This window comes from Apus apus, chromosome 4 (assembly GCF_020740795.1).
Source record: "Apus apus isolate bApuApu2 chromosome 4, bApuApu2.pri.cur, whole genome shotgun sequence".
Classification (NCBI taxonomy): Eukaryota; Metazoa; Chordata; class Aves; order Apodiformes; family Apodidae; genus Apus; species Apus apus.
The window spans coordinates 81463114-81481345 of NC_067285.1; the positions used below are offsets into that span (position 1 = coordinate 81463114).

At 45.3% G+C, this 18232-nt stretch overlaps 1 protein-coding gene across 1 annotated transcript; it reads left to right on the forward strand.

Annotated features, from left to right (window-relative positions):
- The first annotated feature begins 11338 nt into the window (after window positions 1–11338).
- On the forward strand, window positions 11339–16282 carry CDKN2AIP (CDKN2A interacting protein). The gene is made up of 3 exons (XM_051616897.1): window positions 11339–11657; window positions 11752–11882; window positions 12613–16282. The coding sequence occupies exons 1-3, from the start codon at window positions 11434–11436 to the stop codon at window positions 14205–14207; spliced, it is 1950 nt and encodes a 649-aa protein (XP_051472857.1). The 5' UTR covers window positions 11339–11433; the 3' UTR covers window positions 14208–16282.
- Window positions 16283–18232: the final 1950 nt, after the last annotated feature.

The window sequence follows — 18232 nt, forward strand, 5'->3', positions numbered from 1 at the left end:
TTGTAGATCATCTAGGTAGCAAAGAGGGACGTAATATGACAGAAGATCTGGCAACAATTGTTCCTTTAATTCACATTATACATTGGGGTAATGTGAAAACACATTCAAGACTGCAAGTGTCACACCTCCTCGGTTCTAGGGAGCGTATCTACCAATCTATCGATACAAGCAATGTATCCAGAAAATGCCAACTGTAAGACATAATAACTGTTTATGGGCTGTATGAAAAAAGGAAATAACAGTTAGGACGTGACCTTGCTCTACACACAGCATCAGAAAAAAACAGTGCCTGTTATTCAAGAAGGATATGTAAACCCTAGAAAAAGTTCAGACAGATGGCAGCAAAAATGATCCAGAGGTTTAAAAAGAATCTCTAGGGTATAAGGTTTATAAAATCTCTTAAATCTATCAGAGAAGAGTGGTAACTGGATCACTGTGAACAGATACATACAGATGTGGAAATGATAGTAGGGGGAGGCTTTTCAGTCTTGCAGAAAGAAACATAACAAAATCTAATGACTGGAAACTAGAGTTAGACAAATTCAAAAGATTGAAATAAGATGCAATTTCTTAACAGTGCGGATAACTAAACACTAGAACAACTTAACAGGAGAGGTAGTAAAGTCACCATTGCTTCGAGTCTATAAGGCAAAATGAGGTATTTTCCCAGTAGACCTATTTCAGTCCAGACTCTGGGAAAACTGAAGCAGCTTAGGCAAAATTATCACTAAGGCAGCTTATCACCTTCTAGTCATGAAGCCTTCTCATAAAAGTCTGGGAATCCACCCCAACAGAGCACATGCTATGATGTTTCAGTTGGGGAACTGGAGCTGGGCCTACAGTATCAAGTTTAAAATGTCCCTTCTTAGAAGAAATAGTGTCCTCATACCCCAGGCACAAATTTGATCTAAATATTTATCATCTGCTAGCAGCAGATGGATTTTTTTAATATTAAAAACAAAATAAAAAATAATAAAAAACCCCACAGAAATCAAACATATACTGCCTATAAATATTTACAAATTTTTCATGGATAATATTGGCTTTTGTGTGTCTCTCTTTAAAAGCATTTTGCTAAGTGCCATGACTTTAAAAGTCAGAGATATCTAGCTGTGCATGCACAAATTTTCCTGGCAGACACAGGGGAAAAAAATAATTCAAGATAGCATTAAAAAGGACCAAAGAGAAGAAAAAAAAATCCAACTTTATTTTCTTGACTAATTACTTTGTGTGTGTGCCTTTTGCTTAGCAATATTAATTTTTTAAATTTATATTCCTGCTATTGTGTGTTCACTATCACTGTCATACCCAGGATAAAAATAAAGGTTGATGACATTATAAAGTTCATAATGATTGCTCAAATCTTCAGGGAACTGGATCCCTCCCTGTGACATTAAACAATTTACAAAACACCAGGAACAACCATTCCAATATGAAGAAGCTATTAATTTTCATCATTTTCATAATTTCACAGGCTGCAAATCTTAATCCATTATGCCCAAATACACTGCGCTGCATAGTTCCTCGCTGACTTGCCATGGGCTAATTACTGATGGTTCACTACATTCTAATAAAAACTCTACCTAATCTGTCAAATGGAAATTAAATAACAGAGAGAAGCTGCCCAAATGACTACCTGAGATACTTTAAAAAACACAAAAGAGGAGAAAAATGTTCTATTACCCTCAATTCCACAGGTCATTCTGAACACTGCCTCCTGAACAATGTTTTTGTTTTGCTCCTTCAGTTTACCTCTTTTTTAGTAATAAGCACCAGCCTTCATACAAAAATCAACTTGAATGTTCAAATTATTTTGAAAGAATGCTGTATTTCTGGATATATTAATCAGTTATTTGAGAAGACAACAATTCTGCAGTCGGTGCTTTGGGAATATACTTGCATCCAGTTGCACAGACACAGAATTTACGCTGTAGTCAGGATTATATCTCTAACCTGAAACATTGCTTTGTCTCACTGAAGGGGGAAGATAGGTCTCCTGATAAATGCACTGGAGGGGACTGTGCTTTGCCCTTTGCCATACTGCTGTCTGCCTCCACGACCTTGCAGTAGTTTCACCATTTTTACAAAGCTACGGTGGCTGAAAAAAATTACCATCTCCTTCTTTCCTGCTCCTTTCACTACTTATAGTCTTAATTAAGAAGTAAAATAGAGGAGTTTTAAGAAGCAGCTACACTGGATGTCCATTATTCCACAGCAACAACTCACAGCCTGAAATACAACTTCAAAGGACATCTTCAGGTTTTACCAAGAAGTAATCCCTGGCACAAAGCCACGTCTGACACCTGTATGTGGCAAATGCATCTGTAACTGCAGCAAAACCCTACAGGGTAATGACCAAGAGGCCACGAGCAAACGATTTCTTTCTTTGGATATGCACATACGTCTCGATGCAGCAGTATGTGCAGAATCCTCCAGCCAGGTCTGAGCCAGAGTCACAGGCACTGTGTATTTACATGACCACAGTGTTGTATCTAACCTAATTAGCACCATGTCCAACCTAATTAGCACCACCTACCAACAGGGTTAAGTACTTAGGGTGTAGCAGCACTCACTGTCAAGTCTACAGCTGCTGTTTCCTATTCTACAAGTAACTCAATGAGTATGCACTCTGTTAAGTCCTGTGCTCTGTTGTTGCATGGTGTAAAAGTGCCCTCTGTCATGTATTTTTTTAATAACCCCCCCAAAATTTTTAGTATATTGTTTTATTTTATTGCTTCCAAGGTAGTATGAAGCTTCACTTACTGCTGTTTTTCCATGCATTTTCTGTTTAACTGAATAGGAAAAAAATGCTTAGCATACCAAAATACTAGGAGAAATTATGTTTAAGATATGCTTCTACATGTGTCTAAAAAGAACACAAATGCTGAAAACAACTAGGTGAAAAGAAATCCCTAGGTCTCTATGCTCAGCAGCTCATGTAAGTGCTGACTCTCTGCTATCTTGTCTCTGGGGCACTAATTTACAATTCTGTAAGATGCTACTGTAAACTGCTTAGTAGCAATGCTATGTCCATTTGCACAAGCGTGAATGATGATCCAAGGTATGAAGCAACAGAAAATCAGCCTCTGGCATTTTATATGACCTTAGGGAAGTACATCTCCTTCAGGGCATAGCTTTGGGAATTTTTGCATTAAAAAAAAAGATTCTGTGACAGTTAATCCCTTTTAGCTTCTCAAATAAACCAATAGAGTATGCCCACTTCATTACATTAAGTGTAGTAATGAAACCCAAAATTCCTATAAACTGGGTGTTACCAGCTGACAATTTACCGTAAGTGTCATGGTAGAAGAAATCTTGAGAGATTTGAAGGATGCAGCAGTTGCTTCAGGGAAGGTATTCCGTATGTTGAGGGTGACCAAAAGGACATTATGAACACAGCTATGAGAAGAGCAGATGGAATAGATATGGAGACTGAGAGAGAAGAGGACAGCAGATGACAGGAAAAGGCAAAGTTGTGAAGTGTTGTGGTGCAATTGAGATTGCAGTTGAGCTGACAGAGCATGTAGCTGAGTGGGTGGGCTCCATGGACACTTGGCAGAACAGCCAGGGAAACCCTTACAAGAAGACGTGAGTACTTCTGTGCCAGATTAGCTCCCACAGCTGGCTCACAGACAAGCACCAGTATTCGCACAAGGGCAGTGCCAGGAAACAACCCATCAGGAGGAGTAAGGGAGGAGGTGCAGTACTATGCTTTTGCAGCAGCTAGCTATTAGCTTGGTTTAGCTCTATTGTCAAGATCAGGTCATGGCTAAACAGCTAGCAACAGCACTGCATAAACCAGCATAAGTCATTGCTGCTCTCCAACCCCACATCTCGCACTTGGCTCTGCTCCAGACCCAATTCCCCCCCCCCCCGCGTTGAACCAGTAGGAGGGCTGCCCAATAGACTAGATTGGAGAAATAACCTGGTTGAAAAAGGTGTTTCTCCTCCCTTCCGCATGCTGCTTTTCAGACAAATCAGGTTCCTAGTCTGGTTTACCACATAACTGAACAAAACAACTGTGCCAGCAAACTAGTGGACATATCACAGAGATAGGAGGGAATGGCTGAGGGCAGAGACTGTCTGAGGCCAGCACAGCTGCCAAAAAAACTGTCAAACTGCACTCTCAGAAGGCTAGAGGGCTTGCAGAGACAGGGATATCTATGGAGATATACTAAAGAGGTAAGTACAGAAACAAGTCACAGAAATAGGCCAGGGAGATAAGTGCAAGAATAGTGTTCCAAGGGACCTTTTTTGACAGGCATAGGAAAAAAATCTGTCACAAGCAGGATGAGAGATAACAGAAGCCTAAGAAAGCATATCTGTGATGTGAGCAGAGATAAGAAGACTTTAGAGAAGAAAAGGAAACAAAATTCATATACATCAAGATAAACAGGTCAAAAAAGAGAGTGGAGTGAAAGATGACTCACGGGTTATAGGTCTGATTGACAGAGTAATTGTGTGCTTTCCAGGCAGGATCCCACAGGCCCTACCCAGGAAAAAACAGGGGTCCTTGTATGAGGACTGCAGATGGAGTTTCAAGTCGGGAGGTTCTCTGAAACACTATACGACATTTCCTCAACAGGTGGAAGCTTTTCATTCTGAATTAACTCCTATGCTTTTTTTTTTTTTTTTTTTTTTCAAATGAGCTTAAAAGCTAACACAATTCCACTTGCTCATAATGGTCTAAGTGGCCAGTATCAACACCCTTGCCATGGAGGACAGGGACGAAAAATTCTGCAGATGTTTTGCAAACCTCCACATAGGAATCTGAACAGGCCAAAATCGCATCTTTTAGCCTTTACTTTTTTGAGGGGAGAAGAGATATTCAGGTTCAGAAGCCTTGACTCTCTCCACTGTAATTTTACTACCATCAGAACCTAGAGCTACAGCTAGGACTGCTCAAGGGGTGGTTTTAATGATAAATTATTACTTCAGGATGGAAAACGAGACCACATTTGTCTATTTCAGTAATGGAATGAAAAAGTAAGCCACTCACTTTTTGGAGTAATACTCAACTTCTGAAGGTATTTCTGAGCAATCTTGTCTCCTTCAGTGCCATCCAGTGGAATTCATGTGAAATAACATGCCTATGCACAGGGTGCATAGGTGCACAGGATATACAAAAATACCTCAGCACAAAAAATAGCTCTATATTTTCAGGAGGTACTGTTCATACCAGGTAAATTGCAGGTTGTCAAGGATATTGGTATAACAATAATGAAAAACTGAACCATGACTTTCAATAGCAATAATTCAAATTAGATTTGACATTGTTGCCTGGAGTCTCAGGAAAGCTCCTTATGTCATTTCTAAAATAGTTATTTGTGTCTGCAAAATGTGTAGCACATAGAAAATTCATACTGGTAAAGCATGGTATAAAGATTTAATAGCATTCATTTATGTAATGCACTTACCCACAACCCAAGCCAATAAAATATGAGTTGTAATTTTTCTTTTCCTCCAAGGCACAAATAGTTCAACTGAAGAAGCGGGGGTATCTAGATTTATAGGTGCTTATACTCTCAGTAATACAAGTATTTTAAAAACTTATTCACACATATCTATAGTGTATTACATATGAGTGTATATGTAGACATGCATATATGTGTGCATAAATATATATACACACACAAATAAAAGTTTGGTATGTTATAGCCACATGATAGATTTATTTTTTTTTTCAAATAAGACCTCCTTGCCCTTTTAGTGCTTTCCTGAAGCCTCTTGAATTACAATTAACTTCTGCCAATATTTGCATTAAGATTCTTAAGGCTGTTTTCTTGCTTTTTCCAGCTCTAGGGTAGAGCTCTCTGCCAAAAGCCTATGGCTTCTGACCTAAAAGTTTTTTAAAGCTGGCTTGCAAGATGGGATTTCTGCAAACAAAGAGATTTATACCTCTTTCCTCCTTTATAGCACACAGAAAATACAAGAACATAGTTATACTAAATTAGAATGTCAGAATATTTTCTTGGTCTTACTTACCCTAGCAGATGGCTACTGCAATGGAAAAAACAAAAATTGAAATGCTAATATCTCTGTGTTCTCTGAGTTTTAACTTCACTTTCTATAAGTGTCTGTTTAAATCCCAGTGGTTCCTCTGTCAGTGCTCCCCTTCCCATCACAGCTGGTCCCTTTGCTCAAGTCAGGACTTGATTCAGTTTGATTTTGTCTGCTCTACTCTTGTGCTCTCATTCTTCTGGTTTCCTCACTGGCTTCCACATCTATCCTCTCTTATCTCGCTTAGTCCTAAGCTCCTGGCATACAGTCCTCCTCCAGTTCCTCATCTATACTTGTACTTGTTCCCTTGCCTTGAACTTGTTCTACTTCATTTCTCCTTGAGAATTTAATTTCCTTCCTCACCTAATCCCAGTATCCTATTACTCCCATGTTAAGCTTTTCTACCCCCTAGTAGTTTCAGTCTCAACATATCCTGTCTCCACACTTACTGTTTCCCTCCCCTCAGTCAGGTTTGTGTCACCATTTCTATCAGACACACTCAAGCACCTGTGAGAAGGACATAGCAGCTTTTTTGGAGCACAGGGCATGGTCTCTATAGCCTCACTCTCAGTCCACAGTGGCAGACAGAGGACTCTTTTGGGGCCCTGCAGCCCACAGCTGGGATAGACTTCATTGCAGTAGTAGCAAGAATGGTGGGGACATGTACTAAGTCATCAATGTGGAATATTCATTTATTCAAAGTCTTATAAATTATGCTAAGTGTAGTCAGAAGATCAGACACCCCCTCCAAATTAATTTTTTCATTATAAATTCTGAGTCTGCTCTATAGCATCAAGGCACATAAGCACTTCAAATATAAGATCTCTACAATATTTTATCCTAGACAAAGCCCTTTTTTTTTTTTTTTTTTTTTTCCTGCCTTGGCTCTTAGATCATGTTTAGTAGCAATAAAGGAATCCTAAACTTCCATTCTCAGTAGGGAAAATTTCACGCCAAGCTAGTGACGTTTAGCAAGTTGTATGCTACACAAAACATAGTTTAGCAAGCAAAATTTAGCAAATGGTGTGCTACCTTTAGCTGTAGTTAAAGCTTAACAAATTAATTTAAAGGAAAACAACTGACAACCGTAAAATGCCAATAATAATGTAGGCATTATAATATATTTTAAGTATAATGTATTACTAAATGCAAAATATTCCTTAAGCTAGTAATAAGAGCACATATGTATTAAGGAAAATTATTAGAAATTAAACCTTTTTACCTTTAGTTGAGAATTCTCAAAAGAGTAGATGATTTTGTAATCCAGAGCAGCTTACAGTAGTATAACAAGTCACGTAACTGTGGTGAAATAAAAACACAGATTTACTACTCTAACTTCCCTTCCATTGACAAGCCTATATAGTCATTAATGGTATTTTAGGCAGTATTTTCTTTTATTCCAAGGGTTAGTTTATTGAACAGTAATGACATTAGCACATGCAGACATGACTTCCTGTAAGTGCTGTCCCTTGCCTGGCTAGGAGACCTTCAATAACCTGCTCCAGCAGAACACATACATTATCTTAGGAAATAGCAAAATGTCTCTTCCCCACCCTCCGTCAAGCTGCATTTCTAATGGACTTAAGCCAGGGCTGCTCAGTGTTTACTTGTTACTTAGAGCAGGGACCAACCTACAGATGCTACTCTGAGGATTTATTGTGCCAGGCCAGTAAGATCCCAGTTATTGCCTTTCTGTGGCAATAACTCTGAGCTTTATCTTTGCAATGCTGTGATGTTAAGGGCACACTTCTCATATTAAGCTGGATCAAGAATGTCCCTATATATTAACCTTAACTGCACAGAACATAATTGAACTCAATGGGACTACTGCCCTCTCTGTTCCAGTGGGACTTGACTTTGAAAAAATCATAATTCACTGGTTTACAAAGGCAGAAATAAACTTTCTTTATTACAGAGGAAGTGCAGGTGCGATACTGTGATTATAGACACTGGTATGATTCACCTTGAGATTTTAGTTATATCTTGCCAAAGAAGCTATTATCAAGCCCCAAATTACTCTAACAACACTACCATCAATGTGGCATTTAGAAGTTACTTCCCTAGTGGGAACAAAAACATCTCTTTTCTTCCAACGTTGAAAATTAAATGCACAGTATTAGCACCATCGATGAGGTGTTTAACTTCAAAATTGGCTTTCCTGGTGAGAATGAAAACACTACTTGCTTTCTTCTTTAACATTAACAGCAGTGGTTGTCTCTTTTTCCTACTGCATGCACTTGTTTAATCAACCAGAAACACAGTATGTCTCTAGTGCTCAGATAGCATTGCAGGCATACACCTATGTTTGTCTGTGCGTGCATGCCCGTGGCATCCCATGCTTTTGGGATAGGATCTAGTCTGATTGCAGTATCATAGAAGTGCACAATAATAAAGTAGAAATAATATGTCTGGGGGAAAAAAAACAGGTAGGGAAGACAAAAGACTTGATTTCAGTTTAAGTCAGCCTTGTTCAAACAACAAGGCTACCGATGCAGAAGGAACATTAGAGAAAATCAACCCAAAATTAACAGCATAGTTAAAAGTACCAGACCATAGAAGTTACTCACTACAGCCAAAAACTGTTGTGACCCACTCTCAAGTGTGCAGGATTGTCCTCTTTACTTTTCTGCTGTCATCTCTGATGACAGATGACTCTGTTCCGAGTCTCCAACACTCCCTAGAATGATGCTTTTGGAGGAGTCTGGGACTCACAATTGAGTCCATATAATCATATACATATGGGGTGAGCAAGAGCAGACACAAAACTCTGAGATGTGGAGGGCTATCTCTGATGTTTAGCATCAGGCTGTCATTCACCCAGCAACACAAGAGTTTGACTTCTGGAAATCCCTCTGAGTGTAAGGGATTGCCCCATCGCCCTTGGAGTCTAACCCTCCACAGCTCCTCTTAAGTGGTCTATGACCTGCTCAACACAGACTAGTCCTTAATCTTAGCAGTTCAGATGCTTGTGGAGGAGAACACGGCATCCAAGGTTATGCTATTTGCTGTGCTACATTTTCAAGACCACAGGCAGTCTTGCTCCAGCCACCCAGGCCTGGCTGAATTCCTGAGGGGCAGATCTCAAACCCAGGCCAAGTTCCCACTAGCTCTCTTAGAAAGCAAACTGGTTCATTGAAGAGTGTTAACAGGCTGGAGGTATGGATTATTTCAGCTTGAGTGCAAATTCAGACCTGTATTTGCCAAAGACTATTCACTGTTCCCTTCTAGAGTCTGTAGTGACCATGAAGTCATGAATCACGGTATCACAGACTCAGAGGTTTCAAACACAGGCCCATCTCGTTTCTAGGTGGAAACGCTAGTGTGACGGATCACGCCCTTCATGTATTTCAAGCTGCATGACCTGATAATCACAAGCAGGACTGATAAAATGAATACCTGGGAACAGATGGGTAACCCTACACGAGTGGTGGCCACAGTGCTGTTTCTAAACCTTCTGACATTGTTTCTAAACTAGCCCATTGTGCCAAGACACCCACACCAAAGAGTATACAAACTTTCTGCCCTTTTCATCCTCTGCAGAACTATAGAGTGTTTGTCAGGTCCCATCCCACTCATTACTGCTCTCTCAGCTCTCTGTCATTGAATTATTCTTGGTGATGCACAAGATAACATTGTGTGGGCTAAATAAGAAAGTGAAGGAAAAGCACTTCCATTCTAACAATGAGTACAGAGCCAAGTGCATTCAACTTTTTTTTTTTTTTTTGCTAAGTTTCCTTAATCACTTAGTTTTGCATCATAGAGGCACTACAAGTTAAACCACTACATACTGATTTCCATGAAATAAGACATTAAAGTCACACTCCTTCCTTAAATGCAATCTATCTTGTAGTTTGCTTCATTATAACATGTAGGTGTTAAAAATTGAAAACTTAAGCAAACACAGACTTCTATCTGGGAGTGTGTGTGTGTGTGGAAATCAATACATCTGTCCCAGGACAGCCCTTTGTAATTCAAACCTCTATCCTCTGGTGCACTAATTCAGCAAGCACCATCTCGGCAGACCAAAGCTTGCAGTATTTTCACAGCATGCTTATTACTTTTTCACACAGAATTCTCCAACTGGTTTTGAATCAAATTCTGGGGGGAGCTTTTGCAACATAGAAGACAGCCTACAGAACTGAGCAAACAATTCCCTGAACCCTTTGTAGCCAGCAGCCCTCATACTAATAATCCCTCATTTAATGTTTCCTCCGAAACACCACAATCCATTTCCCTACCACCACCTTCCTATCACACACCAAAGAGGTAAAAATACAAATTGACTCCATAAGCTCAAATCTCAGAAAGGCTGGAATGAATCTGTGAGAAGAATGATGAAACAAAACAGCTTTTGTTCAACCAGGCAGAATATAAAGCAGGTGGTAATTATGCCCGTACCATCTCTTTTCTCATAGCACCTCAAAAATTGGAGAGCAGAATTGGGAAACAGGCATCTGTCATGGGCCCACGGGCTGAAGTAACAGGTGTGAAGCTCTCCAGAAGCTTACGCTCCTTTAAGTATGAGCCTGAACGAAACAATCCATGTGCAGTACCCGCACATCCACTATGGAAAGCCTCAGGCTTCAGCTACAGCAGGAGAAAAAAGCCAAACCCACCCCAAGAATCACAGAATGCCAGGTTGGAAGGGACCTCAAGGATCATCTGATCCAACCTTTCTAGGAACTACTGTAGTTTCTATGAGATGGCTCAGCACCCTGACGAGCTGAGACTTAGAACTGTCCAACGTGGGGGCATCTACTGCTTCCCTTGGGAGACCATTCCAGTGTCTGACCGTCCTCGTGGTGAAAAATTTACCTCTTCTGTCCAACTGGAATCTCCCCAGCAGCAACTTCTGCCCATCACCCCTTGTCTTTTCCATGTGACTCCTTGTAAACAGGGAGTCTCCATCTTCTTGTTAGCCACCCTTTAAGTACTAGAACATTTTAATAAGGCCTCCCCGAAGGCTTCTCTTCTCTCAAGGCTGAACAAGCCCAGTTTCCCCAGCCTCTCCTCATCCAGCAGGCCCTCCGGCGCCCTGACCGTCCCTGCGGCCCTGCTCTCCCCCCCTCTCCAGCCTCTCCGCATCCTTTTTGTGGAGCGGGGACCGAAGCCGAACGCCAGGACCGCGGCGGCGACCGCCGTGCCCGCCTCGCGCCCCGCCCCGCCGGCCGTTAGGGCGGGGACACCGCGCGCGCCGCTGGCCCCGCGCCCCTCCCCCTCGCGCGCCCCTCCCCCTCGCGCGCCGCAAAGCCGCCTGGGGCGGCGGCGGCGGGGTGCCGCGCGCGCCGGGTGTGAGGTCATCGCGCGCGGCCGGAAAGAGCGGCGCGGGGCCGTTGTTTGCCGCGAGCGAGCGGGGCGGGGGGGCCGGGGGCGGCGGCGACAACCACAACAACAACAACAACCACCGCCACAACCACCGCCGCGACGACGGCGATGGCGGCAGCCAAGGCGGCAGCCGAGCCCCTGGGGCGGACGGCGGAAGAGGTGGCTTGGGCGGAGGGGCTGCGCGGGGCCTGCGAGCCCGAGCACCACTGGCGGCACCGCCGGGAGTTCCTGCTGCGCAACGCGGGGGAGCCGCCGGCGGCGGGCAGCGCCCAGCTCCAGCGCCTGGTGTCCCTCTCCATGGTGTGGGCCAACCACGTCTTCCTGGGCTGCCGGTGAGTGCGGGCGGGCGCGGCGGGACGGGACGGGGCGGCACGGGGCGCGCTAACGGCACCTCCCCCCTCCTGTGCCCCCTTGTCGCCCCTGCAGGTACCCTCCGCAGGTCATGGAGAAAGCGCTGGAAATGGCCGAAGGCATCCAAGTGACCAGCGCGCCTGTCCGCACCACGAGAGACGAACTGGTTGCCAAGGTGAAGAAACGAGGCATATCAAGTAGCAATGGTTAGCAGATCATAGCTGTGACAATACATAGGAGTCTAGAAAATGCTTGTTTTTCCATGTTTTTTGTTTACTTTGGGCTTAGAAAGTAGTCAAAATAATTTGCTTTGAAAGTGTGGTCTTAAACCTTTGCCCTTTTCTCTGCTATGTTTTCCTCATATTCCACCTGTAAAAGGGACATAATGCATAAGTATTCCTTTGGTAGCAGACTTCTTGCTTTGAATTTCTACAACTGGTGCACTTTTAGCTGATTGTTTTTTGATGCAAGGGTATACTCTTGTACTCCAGCGTAAATGTATTCGTCTTACTTTGTAGTGCTAGTCAGATGTTGTTTCTTCGTTGAGAAGTTTAGTTTCTTAAAGAAATTCTTAAAACTGGTGTTTTAAAGACATTTTTGTGGTACTAGTAGACAAAAATATACTTTCTTTTTTTTAGGTTAGATAGCGTATTTATTGTACTTTGGTCACTTTTATTTGGACTTCAAGAATACAAATACATACTTGCCTAAGAGTCCCAAACAAAACCCCAAAATCTTACAGCTGAGTATTTTTATTTTTTGCCCAAAAATACTAAAATGTTCTGAAATAGTAGGTTAGTACCTGCAAATGCAGTTCAGGGTGTATTCCTTCAAAGTTCACAGAGATTACTGCCAGAAATATTTAGAAAATAGAGAAATTATCTCTAGATGGGTATTTCGTAGTGTAGAGGATAACATACTTCACTTGTTTTGCAGAAGGGGTAGAAGAACCCTCCAAGAAGCGAGCTGTTGAGAAAAGCAAAGATTCTAAGGATACTGGAAAGGATGTGAGAACAACCAAGGCAGAAGTCCCAAAGGAAACGGAGAGCACATTGCCCAAAAAGCAGGAAAAAGGTACTAGCAAAGATCCAGAAAGCTCCCAGTCCACTTGTAGTTCAAATCAGGAAATGGTCACAGCATCAGACACAGAAACAGAAGGAAAACCTGCTAATGCTGAAAATGCTACTGAGCAAAATGCATCTTCATCTGAAAAAGAGTCAGGAGAGAAGCCTTGCTCAAACCCATCTAAGGAAAGCAAGTGTGAAAATGTGCCGTCACCTGAAAAGAAAACTACAGTAGGTGCAGTGCCACTGGCTGCCAAGAGCACCCCGCAGGCAGCAGCAGCAGCACCAGCTGCCAAGAGCACCCCGCAGGCAGAGGCAGTGCCACCAGCTGCCAAGAGTGCCTCACAAGTAGAGGTGGTGGCAGGCGTGGTGCCACCAGCTGCTAAGAGTGCCCTGCCGGTAGAGGTGGTGCCACCAGCTGCTAAGAGTGCCCTGCAGCCAGAGGTGGTGGCAGCAGCAGCAGTGCCACCGGCTGCCAAGAGCACCCTGCAGCCAGAGGTGGCAGCAGCAGTGCCACCGACCACCAAGAGCACCCCACAGGCAGCAGCAGTGCCACCAGCTGCCAAGAACAGCCCACAAACAAGTGCTACCTTGCTGTCTTCCAAAAACCAGGCTAGTGCCCCAGCATCAGTGTCCAAGAGCAGCACTCAGGTGGGCACCTCGCTGCTGCTGGCCCCCAAGAGCGGCTCTCAGGCAGGCACCTCGCTGCTGCTGGCCTCCAAGGGCACTGCTAAGGCAGGCTCCTCACTCCTGGCCTCCAGGAGCAGCGCTGAGGTGGCTGCCTCATTGTTGGCTGCTCGGAGCAGCGCTCCGCAGGGATCCTCCCTGCTGACTTCCAAGAGCAGTGCTCAGGTGGCTGCTTCGCTGCTGGCTGCTCGGAGCGGTGCTCAGCAAGGTCCCTCGTCACTGGCTTCCCGGGGTGGAGTTCAGGCAGGTGCTTCCCTGCTGGCCTCAAAGAGCGGCTCACAGGCAGGTGAAAGCCCCGCTAAGGCTTTGTGCAAACCCTTAACAAGCGAAGATGCAAAAGAAAGACAACCTTTTTTCAACAGACTATATAAAGCAGTAGCCTGGAAACTGGTTGCTGTTGGAGGCTTCAGTCCAAACGTAAATCACGTTGAACTTCTAAACTCATCTATTCAGTCTGTAAAAGCTACTTTAGATGTTGCTTTTGTTCCCCTGAAGGAACTTGCAGACTTGCCTCAAAATAAGAGCTCTCTAGAAAACATAGTTTGTGAACTGAGGTGCAAGTCTGTCTACTTGGGTACTGGCTGTGGTAGAAGTATGGAAAATGCCAAAGCGGTTGCTTCAAGAGAAGCGTTGAAATTGTTCCTCAAGAAGAAAGTTATTGTGAAGATATGTAAAAGAAAATATAAAGGTAGTGAAATTGAAGATTTGGTACTTCTGGATGAAGAATCAAAACCTTTGAATTTACCTCCAGCTTTAAGAAATCCTCGTGAGATCTTGTAGGGGAGAATCGCTGTTGTACCATGTATAGTATTTCAACACAAGACTGCAGGTTAATTTTGTACTTTAAAAATGCAGGCTTCCAGATATTTTGTATTTCTTCCTCAGTTTTGCAAGACGACGATAGTCCTTTTCACTTGGTAGCAATTGTATAAAACTTGTTTGAGATGACGAGTGCGCATTTAAAGGTATGCCTTAATATATAGCACACTAGTGTGCTGTTTTATTTGCGAAATAGTCTACCTAATTCTTCTATTTTTAATTAAATGATTAAGGTACAATTTGCTGTTTAAAACCTGACCATTTTGTAGTTCTTACAATTTGATGGCAGTGTGCTCAATTGTCTACCATGTCTTTTTTAGCCACATAGAAGTGTGTATATAGGGACCATAATACTTGAATGATTGAAAGTTGTTTAAAAATTTCAGTCAAAGTCGAATCATCCATTTCAGGCATGTTGCTCATAATGTTCACTGTTACTCATACTAGGAGGGAAAATAGTTGGTTGACTATTTTTATGGGACGTTTTTGTAACACTTGCAATATAAATTACACCCTTATTCCATTTAGCATTACACTAGCAGGTTAGATCCCATTTAGCCCTATGCTGGCAAATTATCAGTTACCAGTCAAGTCACAGCTGCTTCAGCCACCAAAACTCTTTAAGCAGATTTAATTTATATTGTGAAATATCATTTACACTTTTTTCAAATAAACTTGGATTTCTATACTAAGAATATTTTGACTGCTACTAAAACAATAAAACCTCTGGGAGTTGCTTTTATAATACTTTGGGTTTGGCTATTAGGTATTGCAGGCATTTCAATAATTTTGCAACACCTTAAGAAAAGCTTCACTTTGGGTGACATGAAGGTGTAATACCACAAGGATGAGTTGTTTTCTTTGGCTGTGTAGCTGAAATACTGTTAAACTGATAGAGTGGACCTATAGAATATCCATTTCTACTTAGGTAACACCTGCCAAAATAAGCAAAATGTAGATGGCTGCTTTCTGGCAGAGACTGCAAGTGTATGTAAAGTGCTCACATTAACTGCGCCTGCCCTCTGCTACATACTGTGTACTGGATGGTTTGAAGCAAAGAAAGGGAGAGATTACTCTTGTTTCAGTGTTACTGAAGTACTGCACAGACTGCATGTTTTGATATAATTGGATAATGACGTAATTGTGAAAACATGTCTTCAATGCTATTTTGAATTAATCTTGTCCAATTACAGTAGTTAGCGTTATTTAATGGAGACCTTACACCTGACTGACAGATCAATTGATTGAGTACTAGAGCAGTTAATAGGAATTCCTGGAATCTTGGTAGTATCCGTGTCCACTTGAAGATTTAGAGTTCTTTTGTGATTTTGGAACTAAACCACAGTAGCGTTGTTACCCTGTACCATACATGATTTTGAACAGCTGTGGCTGTCCAGTCCATGGCACCTGAAGCCTGCAAGGCATTTGCACTTCCTGATGGCCGGTTGAGAATTTCCTCCATCTGACCTCTGTGCTTCTGTGCCCTCGGTCACCCTTCTCTCTAGTTAGGTTTCTCAGGAATTTTCCCTCATTGTTTCTGGAGCACCACCCAACATTTGGAACACAATATTAAATTGCATCTCACACAACATAAGAACTGGTGCATGCTTCTCGCACAGAGTGAGTTCCATGCTGTATTTGGGAGCTGTGTTATGCATGCCAGGAAGCACGATACCTGTTTCCAAATCCTTGCCCTGTTCAGCAGAATGACTGTTTCTACAGGGCAGGAACTTGCATCCTATGCCCCCTGCAGTACAGCTCTTCCAGCTCTTAGTTTGGGCATCTCCAGATCCCCGGCTGAGATTGCAGTGTGTGTTGCAGCGTGAGAGTCTGTGTTCCCTCTAAAGTGAAGCTCAGAGTATTTTCTGACCTCAGGGGGCTGTTAGGGGAACTTTTAAAAGGCTGAAGTGCTAGATGCCTTTTTTTTTAAGTCCTGACTTAAGCTTTTAAAAAATTTTTGAATGTTACTCCTTTTTGATGTTTGGTTGTGATTCATTAAAGGATGAGTCTGTAGCTACTCTTAATAGAAACTGAAAGTTGAAGTGTGTTTTTTTTATTTTGCATTCTGAATGGAAAGCAGCTCAACAAGCAGATTCCAACATACAAGTGAATACACATTTCATTAACCTTAGAAGGAGGGAAGAATTGCCAGAAACCGATCATGGCATGAAGTGTTGGTGTAGACCTGTAGAGTGTAAAACCTCTGGGACTCCCCTGGGTGTCCCTTCCAGGTATTCTCCTGGTCTGCAGCAGTTGGGATTCTGGACTTTGTCAGACCTTGCTGAGGAGGACCGGCTCGAGCAAATGCACTAATGCTGTCGGAGTGCAGAGTTCTCGCGGGAGGACAAATGAAAACAACAAACTGAAAGAAAAGTTGGCCCTGGATTTTCTGCGGGAGTGCCGACAATTGCCGTCATTTAAATTGACCCGTTTCCCCTGAGGGCTGCTGGGACAGCCGAGGTAGGAGCATCTGGTTCCTCACGGCGGGCTGCCGCGTTGCGGGTTGCTGCCGGCCCGCGGCGAGGCACAGAGGGACCCACCCGCGCCGCGCTCCGCAACGCCCCCGGCCCGCGGGCGGCGAGGGGCTGCGGGGCGCTGCCACAGGGCGGCGCTGCAGCGCCCCGCCCCGCCCTGCTCCGCGCTCTGCCCGCCTCGGGGGCGGAGTCGCCGCGCCTCATTTGCCTACGGGCCCGGCGGGGCGGTGCTGCGGAGGAGTCCCCCTCGATGGAGCAGGTTTTGGGGTCCCCCGGAGCGCGGCGTCCCGCAGGGACGGCCGAAGCGGCCTCCCTGCCTGTGCGCCGTCTGCAGAGACCAGCACCGCAAGAAGCGGGGCGGGAGGCGGGGCTCGCCCTGCGCTTGAGGTCACCCGGCTCGCGGGCCATATAAGGCGGTGCGTGCGGGAAGTACCAGGCGGGATGCTCTGAAGACCTGCTCGCTAGGCCACGCACGGAGGACGCTGTTCCTCATGGGCCGCGCGCCCGCCTAGGGGAAAGTCCCCGGACCGCCGGCAGAGAGTGCCGGGCGCTGCCCGCGCCCCCGCCCGCCCCGGCCCCGCGCAGCTGCCGCCGAGACGCCCCCGGGCCGAGCGGGCGCGGCGGGGCGGGCGCTCGTCACGGCCACAGACACGCAGGTAGTGCGCAGGCGCGCCAACAGAACGGGGCTCACTCTCAGGCCATCCCCTTTTGCAGCGGGGGCCGGGCCGGGCCGGGGCGGGCGGCGCCCGCGGCGGAGCCGAGTGCGGGGCTTGCAAAGCGCCGGGTGACCCGCCGCGGCAGGGCCCGCCACCCGCCCTCCTCTCCCCCCTCTCCCCCCTCACCTCAAGAAGAACCAGAGGCCTGATGGAAGTGTCCTGCCGCCTTCCTCCGCCCCGCGCGGGTTACACCTCCAGCGCCGGCGAGCCTGGTGCGTGTCCCGGTGACCGCACACGAGCCGGGATCGCAGGGTACGAACGCCACGCGTCTCCGCGCCGCGGGCCCGGGGCTGTGCCGGCACAGCCCCTCTTCTCCCCGCTCACCGGGACCTCCTCAGGGAAGGCCGGCACCGCTGAGTGCCACTGGTGTCACCTGCCCGCGCCAGGCAGGCTCTTGAGCGTGTGCCTGCTGACCCTGGGCGGGCTGCTGCCTGCGGGTGCCTGCGGGTGCCTGCGGGTGCCTGCGGGTGCCTGCGGGTGCCTGCGGGTGCCTGCGGGCAGCGCGGTTCTTGCCTCTCGTCTGTCGAGCAAGTGACATGGCCGCGCTGGACTCGTTGAGCCTGCTTAGTCGTGCCTGGGTGTGGAACACGACCTCGGAGCGCTGGCAGAGATCCCCAGAACAACATCACGTCCAGGCATCTCGGGCCCAAAAAATGTGATAAGTGCTCCCCTCACCCAAACAGCACCCGTGCGGCCAAAAGCCAGCCCTTCCTTCTGGTTCGGGCTCCTGCAGTGCTTACGAAGCTCCCGTGGTGAGCCCGGCTCTGCTGAACTAGCAGCGTCTTGCCGTTTGGTC

What these genes read in the sequence shown, in the direction of transcription:
- CDKN2AIP (XM_051616897.1), top strand. Translation starts at nt 11,434, where the DNA reads ATGGCGGCAGCCAAGGCGGCAGCCGAGCCCCTGGGGCGGACGGCGGAA. An exon ending in CACGTCTTCCTGGGCTGCCG is followed by an intron (nt 11,658 to 11,751) that starts GTGAGTGCGGGC and finishes TCGCCCCTGCAG; the next exon opens with GTACCCTCCGCAGGTCATGG. An exon ending in AGGCATATCAAGTAGCAATG is followed by an intron (nt 11,883 to 12,612) that starts GTTAGCAGATCA and finishes CTTGTTTTGCAG; the next exon opens with AAGGGGTAGAAGAACCCTCC.